General features: G+C 34.8%; 1 protein-coding gene across 2 annotated transcripts in view; it reads left to right on the forward strand.

Moving 5' to 3' along the window:
- The window catches only part of LOC148952117 (calpain-11-like), a 286,884-nt gene that overhangs the window by 109,457 nt on the left and 159,444 nt on the right, over nt 1–17,983 (forward strand). For both annotated transcript variants that reach the window (XM_089088849.1, XM_089088850.1), the window contains exon 6: nt 1,247–1,421. In XM_089088849.1, coding sequence (XP_088944975.1) covers nt 1,247–1,421 — 175 coding nt within the window. The remainder of the gene's footprint in view (nt 1–1,246; nt 1,422–17,983) is intronic.

A 17,983-nucleotide genomic window follows, 5' to 3' on the forward strand; every position in this document is an offset into this window, starting at 1 on the left:
TCTCTCTGCTCAGATATTCTTTTATTCATTTATCAAAGTGCCAAGATCTTATAGGCCTAGATGAGATTTTGTTTTTTGCTTCATCAAAGGGCTAAGATCAAAAAGCTCTGAAGAGAGAAGTTTGGTGACAATCTCAGCGAAGTCCTTAGACCTCTAATTAGAGCAGGATGAAGAAAGATATTTGAAAGAAAAACCTAAGAATTACGATCAGAGTCCTCAGGTTTTCGTTAAAATCGTTTTCTGTAAAAAAATACGAGATCCTAGCATACAATTTGTTAAAAAACGGAGCTTATGATCAGTTACTACAATCATTTGAACCTTACGCAATCACATGAGCGGACTAATTCAAGTTTGAGCAAACTTATAAACAAATCTAAAAATTTCAACATAACTTCAATCACTAGATTAGAATCAATATCTTTTTTTTCTCTTGTATCCTCTCTAATCTACAAATTTGTTGAAAATAAAATCATACATTTTTATAAGAGCGAAAAATTTGTCTTTTCTCTTTCATCTTCCTTAATACCCCTAATTTTATTAGTATACTTCAGTAGCTAAGAAAGGGTAGGGGTAGTAGGAGGCTACAGAGCTTGGTCCCAGCAGCTTTGCTTGGACCTTCCAATCTTGCTCCCTAAATGATCTTGAACGATCACGGTTTGAAAGATCTGCAAAAAAAAGGATATTTATGGAATTATTGGTGAGAAGAAGGGGGGACGAGAGCTCAGGCCCATCTCTCCTAAAATTGTGCAGATGATCTTTGCACAATCCTGATTTCAACAACTTGAAACATAGCCATTTTTCTATTGAAATGTATCTTTGAATGTGCAGTTTCAAACTGGCACATTACATTATTTGATTCCTTTACTCCTGGGAATCTATGGATCATGTCACTCTACAAGGTGCTTACACCTTTAGATCGTTCTGAGCAATATGGATTCAAAGTCATATTTGACTTCTGGGGTTCCTGGGGCAAATAGATCTATTGGTTGACCTTTTGATGGGTTTTGGCATTTGGAAAGGGTACTCAAGTCTTAATATTCGGATTAAATCAGCCCTTCTTTAAAGTCCTTCAACTACCATTTGCTATATACAATTAAGCCGGGAAGAAAAATTCATGCGAGATCGCTTTTTACAAAGCTGACGCTATTGTGATAACTATGATTTCTCCGCTCGTCAAATTAATAAGAATGATTCCAGGATAAAATGGACACGTATATTAGCTTTGTACCGTTAATACTGTTTTTAGACTTTATGGCAGTTACGAAGCACTGCAAGCTGGCTTCACCACAAAGGCTTTAGAAGATCTCACGGGTGGCATTGTCCAGAGTTTTTCACTTGCTCAACAGGACATATTCCTTACTCATCAAGTCCTCAATTCTGCAGTGCCACGCTCAACCCTTTTAGTTGCAAGTATTCAGTTGGTGAGTCATTATTTTTTTTCCGGTTAGAATTTGTTTCCTTTGAAATCTTTTTCAAATCTGTAAAATTCTGACATTGAAAAATGACAAGTGTTTTCTGGAGATGTTTGTAAATTGTTCCTAAGTATTTGGCTTATCAAAGTGTATTTAAAAAACTGGAATTTAATATAACATATTGGGAAAAGACCCAATTAGACTATAAATTTCTTGGCACATCCACCTGCTCAACATGCCTGCTTGTTCAATTGCACCTCAATTGATAAACTAAGCACAAATTGGACACTTGCGTGTGAATCTGAAACATAAAAGGAATGCTTAAACTTTAACCCATTTGATTAATTGAATTGGGCGGATTAAAACCATACGGATGTCCAAGGGTAGCTAAGTAAAACTATTTAGATACAAGAAGGGGCTCTACACAACTGCTGTCAATCACTGTCAGACACAAAAGATTTAATGGGAGAGGCAGATAGGGGACTTTAATAGGAGCTGTCTTTTCTTATTTCGTTATAATATGGAAGAATCAAAGACTGCTCAAACTTCAGGGACTAATTTTTTTAAATATCAGTATGTTTTAAAAAAATCAGTCCAATTTAAATGATATTATTTACTATATTTATTCATTAATGTTTTCTTCCTTTTAAATATGTCTTTTTCAAATATATCGAGAATCAATTGGTGAATTGTTTATTGTTTGGCCAATTCAAAAGACTGTTTTATGAAACTAAAAACAACCCTTAAAAATTACTCTGACATTTTTAATTAAGCACCAGTTTTTTACGCGTTTGAATGAAACGAAATTGAAAGGATTTTCATTTACATATAAATTCCATTAAAATTATGCTTAACCGCCATCCACAAGCTAGCCTTTACAATACAGTAGTCGTCCCTCCTATCGGGGGTCGGTGTTTACCACCACCGCCCAGAAAATGCCACCCCCCTATGAAAAAAAAACAGAAAATAACAAAACAAAAATACGACATATAACTATAAAACTGTTTAATCATATGAAAGAATAGCAAATTATTGGGGCAGCCGTAAATATTGTGTGAATTCAGGAGGATCTTATCCGGAGCAACTCTACCCAAAAAAATTTTCTTCAACAATTTCAACCTTTATTGAGCCTTCAAATACAAAATTAGTTCTAAGAAAGAGACAAAGGAGGATGGAAGTAATAATTGATGTCCCCAGGTCTGTATTCAGGACTGTGATTTGGGGGTTATTTTTTTCGGGGGGGGGGCAAAAAAACTTTAAAAAATGCATCAAAAATCTGAAGTTAATATTTAATCCCTCTTGATTTCTGGGAATGTTTCTGGTCTAAGCTGACATTATGAAAGTAAAGAGTAAGATTAAATCCCAAAATGAACAGAACTTATTCCGTATATATGGGAAATTCCTCCTTCCTCATTTATTGCCCCTTCCTCATCTGCACCTCCACCTAGCCAAGGGGGGGGGGAGATATTTTTGGAGGCGGTATTTTTCACGGGGGAGGTATTTTCCGGGGGCAATGCCTAGACCCACTTATATCTTATGCATTTCTCCGCTTTGGAATATCTGACCGGTCAGAAACCAGCTCGTTGCTTATCCATTTTGCAAAATACTTAATACGTATACTGCCTTGGAACAGAACTACGCCATTAGTTCAAACATGCAAAATCGCATATATATATATATATATATATATATATATATATATATATATATATATATATATATATATATATATATATATATATATATATATATATATATATATATATATATATATATATATATATATATATATATATATATATATATATATATATATAAATATATATATATATATATATATATATATATATATATATATATATATATATATATATATATATATATATATATATATATATATATAAAAAAAATATATATATATATATATATATATATATAACTGATGTGATTTATGTATGGCTATTGCATTGGTTTAATGCATTGGTTATTAATGTTCAGTTTCATTTACCAATACAAAATCATTTTTTTGTTCTTTGTTTTCTGCTGCGTATATAACCCGTTTTTTGCTTCAAGTCAGTTTGTTGTTGCTTTTTTTTCTCTATTTTATTTATTCTCTTTTCTGTTGTGTGCAGTGCTTATTCTTTAACAAGTTTTTCAATAAATAAATAAAAAAAAACAAAAATAAATCTTGTGACAAAAAAGTGTGCTTTTAAAAAGGTGAAACCAAATTAAATGCAGCAAATATATTTATTCCAAGCAATTGTTGTTTTTCTTAAATTTGGTTAGTAAATATTTATTTTTCTACTGTAACAACTAAAAATCGACGCTGTGCAAAATAAAGATCGTTTTCGGTATAAAACTCAAATGGCACTACCCTTTCGGGGTTTGAGTGGGCGGCAGCCGCGCTTTTATTTAGGATAATTTTAGTTTGATTTAACTCTAAATTTACTATTTATTTAAATTTCTGATCATTTTATATTTTATTTATTTCATTCCCTCACAATAATTTCTATTCGTTGAAAGTTCAACTTAATTTTTCAATCTAACTTATTTTTGCCTTAGTTCGACTCAATTTCAACAGTTTTATTGACAAAAACAAAACTCAATGTGGCAACATATCGTAAAGGAAAAAAAGAAAATGCTTAAAAAAATGACCGTTTGGGTATGATTCTTGCCAATTCATCATATTAGAAAATACTTAGGTTACATATATTGACTAACAGTGATTTTTGCTCGTTCTTAGTTTGACTTATTATATGACTTTACTTGGGCTCATTTTACGTTTTAAAGTCGCTCTTAACTTTTCTTTATAAAAATTTTTTAGGGGAAGAAATTTTTTCAATTAATCGCTGTAAAGAATGACAAATGTGCAATATTTATTACAGCGTAAGCTATGTCTGTATCTCATAAGTAATGTTGGTTGTGTATTTGGGGACAGTTTGACATTTGTAGCGGTACTCCTTGCGGTGGCAGCTTTGCTCCTTTTAAAACCGCAAATTAAATTTAATGCTTGTGGATGCTCCATAAAAATCTACTCGAAAATATTTGGTGGGATTTTTTTTGCAAACAGCTTCCTGTTAAAAATCTCACAGCATGCAAGGTGAGGTTTTATAGATAGATTGTATTTGTAAATTGAATATGTGGTATATTATTGATTGTATAACATTTTATTGACGTAAAAAGATATAATCAAGGAAAAGATTCGTCAAACGATGCTGGAAATAAAGGGTAGACCAGCAAGAAATGAGGTTGCCGATAATTTATTTTTTACTTTTTATTCTCGCAATTTTTTTGACACTTAAAAACTGAGAGGATGCATTAGACAGGGAAATAAATAACAGAATTTCTTAAAATTAAAGAGGTTACTTAGGTAACAGGATTATGACTATTCTGAGAATCACTAGATGACGATGGGGACTATTTTCTTTGGAAAATTCGTTCAAGTTTCTAGTATAATCAGATTACTACAGTCTTTGGCTTGTGCACAGGATAGACATGAAAGGGGCGGGGGCAATGACCCACAGCGCCGATTTTCTCAAAGAAGCCCACTGCAAGAATTTTGCAATGTGGAAATTATGTTAGAATCTTTTAAGTATTTTCTTTTATATTTAATCCAATTCTCTTGTATTAAGGTTTAAATTTAAAAATATGGAAACAAAGTAAATAACATTTTGTATTAGTATTAGAATAATGAGATTATTTGATTTATTTGAAATCAATAAAAAAAAATTTACAGTTTTTTAAAGAAAAGTAAAGAGCTACATTAAACTTAAAATGATCGAAAATTAAATCATATAGTAATTCAAGTTTAAAACGAACAAAGATCACTATCAACAAATAAGTGAAATCCAAAACAAAGAGCAATGACTAGAAATAGTCGAGTTAAACTTAAAACGATCAGCAAGTAGAGCAAACAGGATTAGGGCTTACGCCCTCTTTGCTTTGTAAAGACCAGAATGTCACTTGCACTTTGCTGGAAAACAATTCTTATTCAGAGCGGTGAGTTTTAATTTGGTATAACACATTTAAAGAAGAAAATCTTCATTCTAACCAAGATATAATAAAATTCATATTGGCAGTTTAATATATATTGATATTCATTCCTAAAAGCCTGAGTAATTTTGCATTTATTAACGATATAAAAGACAAAACGTTAAAATGTATTTTGCTTTGATTAAAGTGCAAATGTCGTTCTGGTCTTTCACAAGGCATAGCCTTACTCCAGTTTAATGTAGTTTCTGTTCGTCTTAAGGATAAATTGGTAATTTATTGTAATTTCTGTTCTTTTTGGGTTTCACTTATTTATTGATAGTGATTTATGTTCGTTTTACACTTGAATTACTATTTGACTTTATTTCCGCTCTTCTTAGGTCTAATGTAGCTCTTATATTTTCTTTGAGAAACTTATCTTATTGTGGAAAAAGTTTTTTAAATTAATTCCTGTGCGTTTTTAATTTCCATAGTTTTATATTATTTAACAAAAGGAAAATTTTTAAGAATTTTTTCGATTTTTCTCCTTAAGAATCAAGATTTCGGCTTGCTAGTTATCAGTAGCGTCGTTGAGGGGGAGGTCGGGGGGGAGGCCATTTCCCTCAATAATTTTTCAAATACTATAATTTATTAAGTGGCTTTAAAACTATTGCTCTTTTTAATTCTAAATTTGCTCTTTACTTTAAGCAGATGATTTTTTTTTTAATTAATCCATGCTCGTTTTTTATATAAGAAAAACGAGAAAAATAGGGGTCCATTACACTTCATAATATGTTCCACATTAATATTTTTCCAAATGTACTGCCTTTGAAACCTTATCATCAAGTAAAAATGTGAGCCTAGGTAATGGCGAAATTAAAAAATGTTCTATGCTTCCCTTTTCACCACATTTGCTCTGGTCAATTTTTTTCCTGATATTTAAGGTGCTTTTACATCCTAAAATCTATCAGGTCAAGATTATATTTTCTTTTTTTAAAACTTTCGAAATGAATGCACCCTCTAAATCTGCAAATAGGACAGAAATGGAGTCATTGAAGAATAACACAGTTAATATAATTTCCTGAATCAAAAAGAAATCACTGAAAAAAAAATAAGACTTAAGGACGCCCTAGACGGTCAATCATTTTGATCAAAAGCTTCCGTCAATGAATTGATTAAAGCATGATTGACCGTCTAGGAACCGATTGAGTCGTTCAAACTTTCTATCAGTGATCATCAACGCTCGACTCAAGTGTCAAACAGGTTCCTAGACGATCAATCATGCTTTAATCAATTGATTGACGGAAGTTTTTGTTCGAAATGATTGACTGTCTAGGGTGTCCTTTAGTGCTTTTTATAATGATATTCGTACTGTAACTAGATAGGTTAAATCGGTTGCAGTTTGGTCATAGAATTTGGTAGAGGGAAATCTACTCCAGGAATCATTTAATTGTTTAACTTTCATTTCCAGTATTTAATTGAAAATCCAGTAGAGCTCCAAGTTCTGTTATTTTTAATTGAATTGCCTAATAAGTACTGATAACGTCTTAGTCCTTACGTTTCGGATTCACATAGTAACCCATAAATGTAAAACTGCCTCTATGTATAATACCATGCTGACTTCTTTCTATTTTCGCTTTTTTAAATGTTTCTTTTAACCAGCTCCAAAAACACATAAATGTGCTATGAATTATGACTGAAATAAGTCTCATTTCACACAACGCCAGTGCTACTTGTGTTACATTTATCTTTGCATCAGTGTGTTGCATGAAATGTCTGCTGAGAATAGAATAAAGCGAATTTAAACAAAATATGTATATTTTTCGCCCAATTTAGAAATATTGTGTGTACATACAAGCGGTACCAACCCAGTCTCTTTTTTTACTGTTATCAGTTTTATCATGCAACACTAAGACCGAGCGTCGCTTGTGAAGGCCACAGTTTATAGAATTAGTCTATAAACTGTGGTGAAGGCGAAGAACAAAGAAAAACGTTGTCATACTGAAAAACATAATTTCCGGACCCTTCAACTGCGTTTAACAAAATTGCTATATCAAAATATTGATCGGGAGTTTTTGGGGAAATGATGAGTATGAGGGAGGGCATTTGCCTTTCAATCGCTCTTGATTATTATTAAGAGCACTACCTCTGTCAATTCCCAATTGAATGAGTCATTTTTGAAGTTTCTACGACAACGCTGGTAAAGACCTAATTTCCAGAACTTTCAACTACGTTGAACAAAATGTCTATTCCAAAATTTTGATCAGATTTGTTCGGGAAAATGGTGGGCCTGAGAGGGGCGTTATTTGCCCTCAAATCACTTTCGACTATTAAATAGGGCACTAGCATTTTCAATCTCCAATCGGATGAGCCCCTTTTGAAGTTTCTATGACAACGCTTTCTATAAAACCTTATATGCCCCCAGGGCATAGACTGCAACCCTTGCACCGAAGGCTGTGGGGGGAGTGTCATCCTCAAAGATATAATTTCCAGACTTTTCAACTACGTTGAACAAAATGGCTATCTCAAACTTTTTATTGGAGGTTTTTGGGGAAACTTTGGGTGTGGTAGTGGTGTTAGCTTTCCTCCAATCACTTTTGACTATTAAAAAGGGCACTAGCCCTTCGACGTTTCGAAATTTTCGAAGTTTCTTTGACAACGATCTCTATAAGAACCTTAGATACCCCCAGGACATAACTTACAACCCTTGCCTTAAGGGGTGTGTGTGGGGGGGGTTATCATCCTCAAAGAAATAACATCCAGAACGTTCAACTTCCTTGAAAAAACGGCTATCTCAAAATTTTGATTGGAGGTGTTTGGGGAAATGGTGGGCGTGAGAGGAGGGTTAGTTACCCTCCAATCAGTTTCAACTAGCCTATTAAAAAGGGCACTGGCCCTTTCAATTTCCAATTGAATGAGCCTTTTTTGAAGTTTTGCGACAATATTTTCTATAGAAAAAAACTTATATACCCTCAGTGCATACCTTACAACCATTGTCTTGAAGGTTGTTGGGGGGAGGGGGTTGTCATCCTCAAAACCCTAATTTCCAGAACTTTCATCTACGTTGAACAAATTGGCTATCTCGAAATTTTGATTGGATGTGTTTGGGGAAATGGTGCGCTTGAGAGGGGGGTTAATTGCCCTCCAATAACTTTCGACTATTAAAAAGGGCACTAGCCCTTTCAATTTCCAATCGAAGGATTCATTTTCGAATTCTCTACGAAAACACTTTCTATAAAAACCTTATATGCCCCCACAGCATAACTTACAACCCTTGCCCTGAGGGGTTTGGGGGGTTTGTCATCCTCAAAACCAGAATTTCAAGAACTTTCAACTGCGTTGAAGAAAATACCTATCTCAAAATTTTAATTGGATGTTTTTGGGGAAATGGTGTTCTTTAGAGGGGGTTGGTTGCTCTCCAGTCACTTTCGACTATTAAAAAGGGCACTAGCCCTTTTAATTTCCAATAAAATGATCTTTTTTTGAAGTTTCTACGACAAAACTTTCTATAAAAATCTTATATGCCCCCAGGGTATAACTTACAACCCTTACCCTGAGGGTTGCTATCATCATAATGAGGGCTGCTATATATCATTTATGATGATAGCCCCCTCACAGGGCTATCATCATAAATGACCTACTTTTCAGATTGTTTAAGTACGTTGAACAAAATGGTTATCTCAAAATTTTGATTGCACGTGTTTGGGAAAATGGTGGGCGTGAAAGGGGGGGTAGTTGCCCTCCAATTACTTTCAACTATTAAAAAGGGCACTAGCCATTTGAATTTCAAATCGAATGAGCCCTTTTTGAAGTTTTACAACAACGCTTTATACAAAAATCTTATATGCCCCTAGGGCATAAATTACAAACCTTACCCCGAGGGCTGTAGGGCGAGTTTCATCTTCAAAGACATAATTTCCGGACGTTTCGACTACTTCGAACAAAATGCCTATCTCAAAATTTTGATTGGATGTGTTTGGGAAAATGATGGGTGTGAGAGTAGGATTAGTTCCTCTCCAATTACTTTCGGCTATTGAAAATGTCACTAGCTCTTTGAATTTCCAATCGAATGGGCCCTTTTTGAAGTTTCTACGAACACACTTTCTATAAAAAACCTTATATGCCCCCAGGGCATAACTTACAACCCTTGGCCTGAGGGGTTTGGGTTGGTTGTCATCCTCTAAGACCTACTTTCCAGAACTTTCAACTACATTGAATAAAACGGCTATCTCAAAATTTGAGTTGTATGTTTTTGGGGAAATGATGGGCATTAGAGGGGGGTTAGTTGCCCTCGAATCACTTTCTACTATTAAAAAGAGCACTAGCCCTTTGAATTTCCAATCCAATGAGCCCTTTTTCAAGTTTCTACGACAAAGCTTTCAATTAAATCCTTATATGCCCCGAGGGTATAACTTATAACCCTTGTCCTGAAGACCGGAGGAGGAGTGTCCTGCTCAAAGATAAAATTTCCAGAACTTTCAACTGCGTTGAACAAAATGGCTATCTCAAAATTTTGATTGGATTTGATTAGGGAAATGGTGGACGTGTAAGGGGTGTTAGTTGCCTTCCAATCGTTTTCGACAATTGAATAGGGCACTAGCCATTTCAATTTCCAATCGAATGAGCTTTTTTGAAATTTCTACGACAATGCTTTGTATAAAAACAATATATGCCCCCAGGTTATAACTTACAACCCTTACCCTGAGGGCTGTGGGGGGGGGGGGGCTTCATCCTCAAAGACCTAGTTTCTAGAACTTACAACTACGCTGAACAAAATGGCTATCCCGAAGTTTTGATTGGATGTCTTTGGAGAAAAGGTGGGCGTGGAGGGGGGTTAGTTGCCCTCCAATCACTTTCGACTATTAAAAAGGGTACTAGCCCTTGGAGTTTCCAATCGAATGAGCCTTTTTTGAAGTTTCTACGACAAACCTTTCTATGAAAACCCTATATGCGCCAGGGGCATAACTTACAACCCTTGCCCTGAGGCCTGGGGGGGATTATTCTCCTCAAAAACATAATTTCTATCTGGAAAGCAACTACGATGAACAAAATGGCTATCTCAAAATTTTCATTAGATGTGGAAGGGGAAGGCGTGGAAGGGGTGTTAGTTGCCTTCCAATCGCTTTCGACTATTAAAAAGGGCTCTAGCCGTTCCAATTTCCAATCGAATGAGCCCTTTTCGAAGCTTCTACGACAACTCCTTCGATACGAAGTGCCCTGGTCTGGAAAAAAAAAGAAAACAAAAATAAATAATGCATTGTGCCAACATCTTTCTTTACTTAGGCAGCGCTATCGCGCTGCCTATGACGAACAAAATATTTTATCCATCTTTGGGTGTCAAATAATTTTATTTTATTTTTTTTGCGAAGCAGTTTATCTGGTCAAGAAACTGATAAACATCCTTTTAAACTGACCCAATAGCTTACGGACATGGATTCAAGCTGTCAAGAAAACTTTTGGTCCTATATTGGACGAACCAGCAGGAGACAAAACGTTTTTGTGCTCTCTTTTCATTCTCCAAACATACTATTTTGAGTTCCCTTGCCCAACAAAATCTTAACCTGAAAGTTTTAGTTTCATCCCTCTAGTCGTTCTCGAAACATAAAAGACACGCTACTTTCATAGCTTACTTTCATGGCCTCTGGTTTAATTTACCTCACTACTTTACTGTGAAAAAATTTAAAATTCAATTTGAGATAATAGTTCGGCAGCTTTTACGCAGATCAAAGACATGCATTTTGTTTGTTCCCACATCTTCTCCCTCTACACACAAAAATTAATGCTTTTTTGCCTTCTTGCCCCCGACACTCCGAAACTTTCAGCTCAATCCCCACATGTCGTTCCAAAGATGGAGCAGATATGCCGTTATAATAACCTGGATACATATTTACTTTCAATGTACCTTTGCCCCTCCCCCAAGTCAAAATTAGAGACCTACTTGCGCTCCTCACCCTTTCCGAACCTAAGGGACAGATAAGTATACATATTTGCTTTCGTTCTACGTTGCTACTTCACAGGGAATTAATTCTAGCCGAACAGGGGCTCATAGTGCCAAAAATTTCAAACAGATTGAATACCAAGTTGGTATTCATGTATAGATTTAAAATTTCGAACAGTTGACAAAAAGATTCGTCGTCAACTTGCTCCCCCCCCCCTCTTTAAAGAAACTTTATGAAATTGTGAATTATATCCCCATGGCCGCACTCGAGATCTTTCAGATAAGCTAGTTTGATAGCTTCAATACCCATAAAGTGTTTAGATTAGCTTCTACCCTCTCTCCGAAGTCAAAGCTTGAGATTCAATAGACCCCATGACACCTCTCCAATGAAAAAACCCCATGAAAATTTCAATTCGATCTTCCAAGTCGTTCTTAAGATATTGTATGTTCACCGTATTTTGTTAACCAGGGTCAAAATAGTGGTTTTGGGTTTACATTAATGCTATTCTTCGCTATGAATAGATTCTAGTCCCACAGGGCTTAAAGTGCCGAGAATGTTATGCAGACTTGAGACAAGTTTGTTTAGTTCTTCTCTGCCAATCCCCCAAATGAAAATTTGAGGTCTAAACAAAAACAAAATTAAAAATTTCAACTTCATCTCCTAAGTCGCTCCTACGACAGTACAAAGACGCTATTTAGATAATCTGGCAAACTATCTGGCAAACTTTCAAGCAATATCCTCACAAGCGATCACTTAAGCTTACAGTTTCGACTTGCTTATTATCTGCCTGTTAAGGTGCAAAAGCCTAAGTGTTTTTTTTCCTTGTTATGATCATCTTGATCTCTCTCTGTATCAGAGTACGTTAGATTATACGTGGCCGAAAATTCACATTTTATTTAATCGATTATGTACATCCGTTAGCGGGGACACTTTCGATTTTTTAGCCACAATTCGAGTTGGAACACGTTAAAAAGAATGGAGCGAAGACAAAAGACTTCAGAGCACCACATATCGAGACAAGATCGTATTTGGGTCGATTGCGGCTATCCAAGAAGGTAGTCTTATTTCAGATCCTCAAATATACAAAGCGTGTATATGTTACCGTGAATGTCGACATTCACCGGTGAATCTCCGAAATAACGTATTTTTCTCCTTGGACGTCAGCGTTGCCAGTTAACTTTTCCAGTTTTATGGAAGGTTTGATGGTGACAGGTTAGGCTGGGTTGGGTTAGGTTAGGTCTTTAACTCATTTTTGGGATTTATAACCTAATTTAACCAAACCTAACCTAACTTTAACTTTTACCATCAAAGCTTGCATAAGACTGAAAAAGCTGATTCGTAAAGCTAATTGAATCCAAGCAGAGAAAAAAGAATTTCGGACATTCACCGGTGAATATCAACGTTAACTATATTTTGGACATTCACAGTAGCATGTATAGAAAAACTATGGGGCAATGGAAACGGCTTTAAATCAGCAATCTTTCGCGTGGCGCTAAAATTAACCCCAGCAGTTGTGGCGTCACATACCAAAACTTGCCTCGTCTTCTTCATCTGAGGACACTCCGATTCATATAGGCTCTTCGGAAAGTAATGCCTCCTCCTTATTTTCCAATGATCCACCTATTCTTGACAAAAAATTTCGATGTATATTTTGAGTCATTTTCCTAAGCTGGACCATGCTAGAAGTAGTAAGGGTGTGCACAGTTTCAATTACACATAAAAATATACATTGAAATTGCTGTTGTTTTCAATTACACATGAAAATATACATTGGAATTGCGCAAGGAAAAGCCATGGCTGGTTTGGTGGGTATAATCTGGTTTGGTGGGTATAATCTGGTTTGGTGGGTATAGTCTGGTTTGGTGGGTATAGTCTGGTTTAGTTTTTCAAAGAGAGTGAGTATTTGACATTTTTGCAAAAAGGGATAAGGAATTCGCAAATTGGTCACTATGAACGATATTAATTAACGTTTTGAATAATAGGAGTGTGAATGATTCTAATTAGTGATTGGATTGTATGATGGTGGAGAAAAAAAAGGATTAAACTGATTAACAGTTAAGGTAACCCCGAAGGGGTTGTTAACTCAGTTAATTTGTTATAAGTTTGAAACATCATCAGTCTATGAAATGGGCTAACGACGATAGAATGACATTGTGAGTTGACCGAGTTGTGCTTCTCCAATGAGTTAATTTTGGAGGGAAAATCAAAAATACTCAGAATCAAAAATAAATAGGATCTGCCTCAAGGGCAAGGCTCAGAGGTCCTTCCGTCTCGCCTTTCTGAGGCCAGAGGAGGGGGGGGGGTCAATTTTGGAGGGAAAACAAAAAATACTCAGACTAGAAAATAAACGGGATCTGCCTCAAGGGCAAGGCTCAGAGGCCCTTCCTTCCCCCATTTCTGAGGGCAGGGGAGGGGGGAGGGTCAATTTTGGAGGTAAAACCAAAAATGCACAGAATCGAAAATAAATGGGATCTGCCCCAAGGGCAAGGCTCAGAGGCCCGTTGTTCCCCAATTTCTGAGGGCTGGGGAGGGGGAGGGTCAAGTTTGGAGGGAAAACCAAAAATTCACAGAATCGAAAATAAAGAGGATCTGCCTCAAGGGCAAGGCTCAGAGGCCCCTCCGTCCTCCATTTCTGAGGGGAGGGGAGAGGGGGAGTCAATTTTGGAGGGACAACCAAAAATTCTCAGAATCGAACATAAACAGAATCTGCCTCAAGGGGAAGGCTCAGAGGCCCCTCCTTCCTCCATTTCTGAGGGCATGAGAGAGGGTGAGTCAATTTTTGATGTAAAACCAAAAATTCTCTTAATCTAAAATAAAAGGGATCTGCCTCAAGGGCAACTCTCAGAGGCCCCTCCGTCCCCCATGTCTGAGGGCAGGGGAGAGGGTGAGTAAATTTTGTATGGACAACCACAAATACTCAGAAACGAAAATAAACGGGATCTGCCTCTAGGGGAAGGCTCAGAGGCCCCTCCTTCCTCCATTTCTGAGGGCAGGGGAGAGGGGGAGTCAATTTTGGATGAAAAACCAAAAATACTCAGTATCGAAAATAAACCGGATCTGCCTCAAGGGGAAGGCTCAGAGGCCCTTCCTTCACCCATTTCTGAGGGCAGGGGAGGGAGGAGGGTCAATTTTGGAAGGGAAAACCAAAAATACTCAGAAAGTTCATTTTGAATTTCCTTCATTGAAATGCAAGAGTTGGAATATTTCAGTAGTGTTCTGTTGTGCTTTACCTTGTCATAGTTACATTCTCTTAATTTTTCAAAGTTCATTTTTAATTTCTTTCGTTGAAATGCAAGAGTTGGAATATTTCAGTAGTGACTTGTTGTGCTTTACCTTGTCACAGTTACAATCTATTGATTTTTCGAAGTTCATTTTGAATTTCTGTCGTGAAATGCAAGAGTTGGAATATTTCAGTAGTGTTTTGTTGTGCTTTACCTTGTCACATTTACATTCTGTTGATTTTCATAGTTCATTTTGAATTTCTTTCATTGAAATGCAAGAGTTGGAATATTTCAGTAGTGTTTGGTTGTGCCTTACCTTGTCACAGTTACATTCTCTTAATTTTTCAAAGTTCATTTTGAATTTCTTTCGTGAAATGCAAGAATTGGAATATTTCAGTAGTGTCTTGTCGTGGTTTACCTTGTCACAGCTACATTCTCAAGATTTTTCAATGTTCATTTTGAATTTCTCTCTTAAAATGCAAGAGTTGGAATATTTCAGTAGTGTTTTGTTGTGCTTTACCTTGTCATAGTTACATTCTGTTGATTTTCATAGTTCATTTTGAATTTCTTTCATTGAAACGAAAGAGTTGGAATATTTCAGTAGTGTTTTCTTGTGCTTTACATTGTCACAGTTACATTCTCTTAATTTTTCAAATTTCATTTTGAATTTCTTTCGCGAAGTGCAAGAATTGGAATATTTCAGTAGTGTCTTGTCGTGCTTTACCTTGTCACAGCTACATTCTCATGATTTTTCAAAGTTCATTTTGGATTTCTTTCGTTGAAATGCAAGAGTTGGAATATTTCAGTAGTGACTTGTTGTGCTTTACCTTGTCACAATTACATTTTCTTGATTTTTCGAAGTTCATTTTGAATTTCTGTCGTGAAATGCAAGAGTTGGAATATTTCAGTAGTGTTTTGTTGTGCTCTACCTTGTCACAGTTACATTCTATAAATTTTCATAGTTCATTTTGAATTTCTTTCATTGAAATGCAAGAGTTGGAATATTTCAGTAGTGTTTTGTTGTGCTTTACCTTGTCACAGTTACATTCTCTTAATTTTTCAAAGTTCATTTTTGAATTTTTTTCTTGAAATGCAAGAATTGGAATATTTCAGTAGTGTCTTGTCGTGGTTTACCTTGTCACAGCTACATTCTCATTATTTTTCAAAGTTCATTTTGAATTTCTGTCGTGAAATGCAAGAGTTGGAATATTTTTTAGTAGTGACTTGTTGTGCTTTACCTTGTCACAGTTACAGTCTCTTGATTTTTCGAAGTTCATTTTGAATTTCTGTCGTAAAATGCAAGAGTTGGAATATTTCAGTAGTGACTTGTTGTGCTTTACCTTGTCACAGTTACATTCTCTTGATTTTTCGAAGTTCATTTTGAATTTCTTTAGTAAAATGCAAGAGTTGGAATATTTTAGTAGTGTTTTGTTGTGCTTTTACCTTGTCACAGTTAAATTTTGTTGATTTTCATAGTTAATTTTGAATTTATTTCATTGAAATGCAAGAGTTGGAATATTTCAGTAGTGTTTTGTTGTGCTTTACCTTGTCACAGTTACATTCTCTTAATTTTTCAAAGTTCATTTTGAATTTCTTTCGCGAAGTGCAAGAATTGGAATATTTCAGTAGTGCTTTGTTATGCTTTACCTTGTCACAGTTACATTCTCTTAATTTTTCAAAGTTCATTTTGAATTTCTTTCGCGAAGTGCAAGAATTGGAATATTTCAGTAGTGTCTTGTCGTGGTTTACCTTGTCACAGCTACATTCTCATGATTTTTCCAAAGTTCATTTTGGATTTCTTTCGTTGAAATGCAAGAGTTGGAATATTTCAGTAGTGACTTGTTGTGCTTTACCTTGTCACAGTTACATTCTCTTGATTTTTCGAAGTTCATTTTGAATTTCTGTCGTGAAATGCAAGAGTTCGAATATTTCAGTAGTGTTTTGTTGTGCTTTACCTTGTCAAAGTTACATTCTGAGCTAGGTAATAAACTATTTGTGTAAAATCTGAGCTAATAAGGGTTTTTGGCCGTAAACTCTAGTTTTTTGCAAGAAAATTATGGAAAATACAATTCTGTGGTTCAAATCTGAAACTTTAGTCTATTTTTTGATTGAAAAATAAAACTATTTCTATAAATCTGAGTTAATAAGGGTTTTGACCGTAAACTCTAGTTTTTGTAAGAAAATTATGGAAAATACAATTCTCTGTTTCAAATCTGAAACTTAATTCTATTAACTATTTCTGTAAAATCTGAGCTAATAAGGGTTTTTGGCCGTAAACTCTAGTTTTTTGTAAGAAAATTATGGAAAATACAATTCGTTAGCTCATAGGTGAAAATTAAGTCCAGTTATGGATCGAAAAATAAATTATTTCTATAAAATATGAGCTAATAAGGGTTTTTTGCCGTGAACTCTAGTTTTTGTAAGAAAATTATGGAAAATACAATTTTCTGGTTTGATTCTGAAACTTTAGTCAATTTTTGGATCGAAAAATAAAACTATTTCTATAAAATCTGAGCTAAAAAAAGGGTTTTTGACCGTAAACTCTAGTTTTTTTTGTAAGCAAATTTTTGAAAATACAATTCGTTGACTCATAGGTGAACATTAAGTCCAGTTATGGATCAAAAAATAAACTATCTCTATAAAATCTGAGCTAATAAGTTTTTTTTTTTGCAGTAAACTCTAGTTTTTTGTACGAAAATTATGGAAAATACAATTCTCTGGTGCAAATCTGAAATTTAAGTCTATTTTTGGATCGAAAAATAAACTATTTCTGTAAAATCTGAGCTAATAAGGGTTTTTGGCCGTAAAATCTAGTTTTTTTGTAAGAAAATTAAGGAAAATACAATTTTCTGGTTCAAATCTGAAGCTTTAGTCGTTTTTTGGATCGAAAAATAAAACTATTTATAAAAAATATGAGCTAAAAAATGGTTTTTTACCGTAAACTCTAGTTTTTTTTGTAAGAAAATTATGGAAAATACAATTCGTTGGCTCATAAGTGAAAATTAAGTCCAGTTATGGATCGAAAAATAAACAATCTCTATAAAATCTGAGCTAATAAGGGTTTTTGCAGTAAACTATAGTTTTTTGTACGAAAATTATGGAAAATACAATTCTCTGGTGGATAACTTAAACTTTAGTCTATTTTTGGATCTAAAAATAAACTATTTCAGGAAAATATGAGCTAATAAGGTTTTTTGACTGTAAAATCTATTTTTTTGTAAGAAAATTATGGAAAATACAATTCGTTGGCTCATAGGTGAAAATTAAGTCCAGTTATGGATAGAAAAATAAACTATTTCTGTAAAATCTGAGCTAATAAGGGTTTTTGCCCGTAAACTCTAGTTTTTTGTGAGCAAATTATGGAAAATACAATTCTCTGGCTCAAATCTGAAACTAAATTCTATTTTTAGATCGAAAAATAAACTATTTCTGTAAAACCTGA

Source organism: Artemia sp. Qi Xiang Cuo, chromosome 5 (genome assembly GCF_049724085.1).
Source record: "Artemia sp. Qi Xiang Cuo chromosome 5, ASM4972408v1, whole genome shotgun sequence".
NCBI classification, from domain to species: Eukaryota; Metazoa; Arthropoda; class Branchiopoda; order Anostraca; family Artemiidae; genus Artemia; species Artemia sp. Qi Xiang Cuo.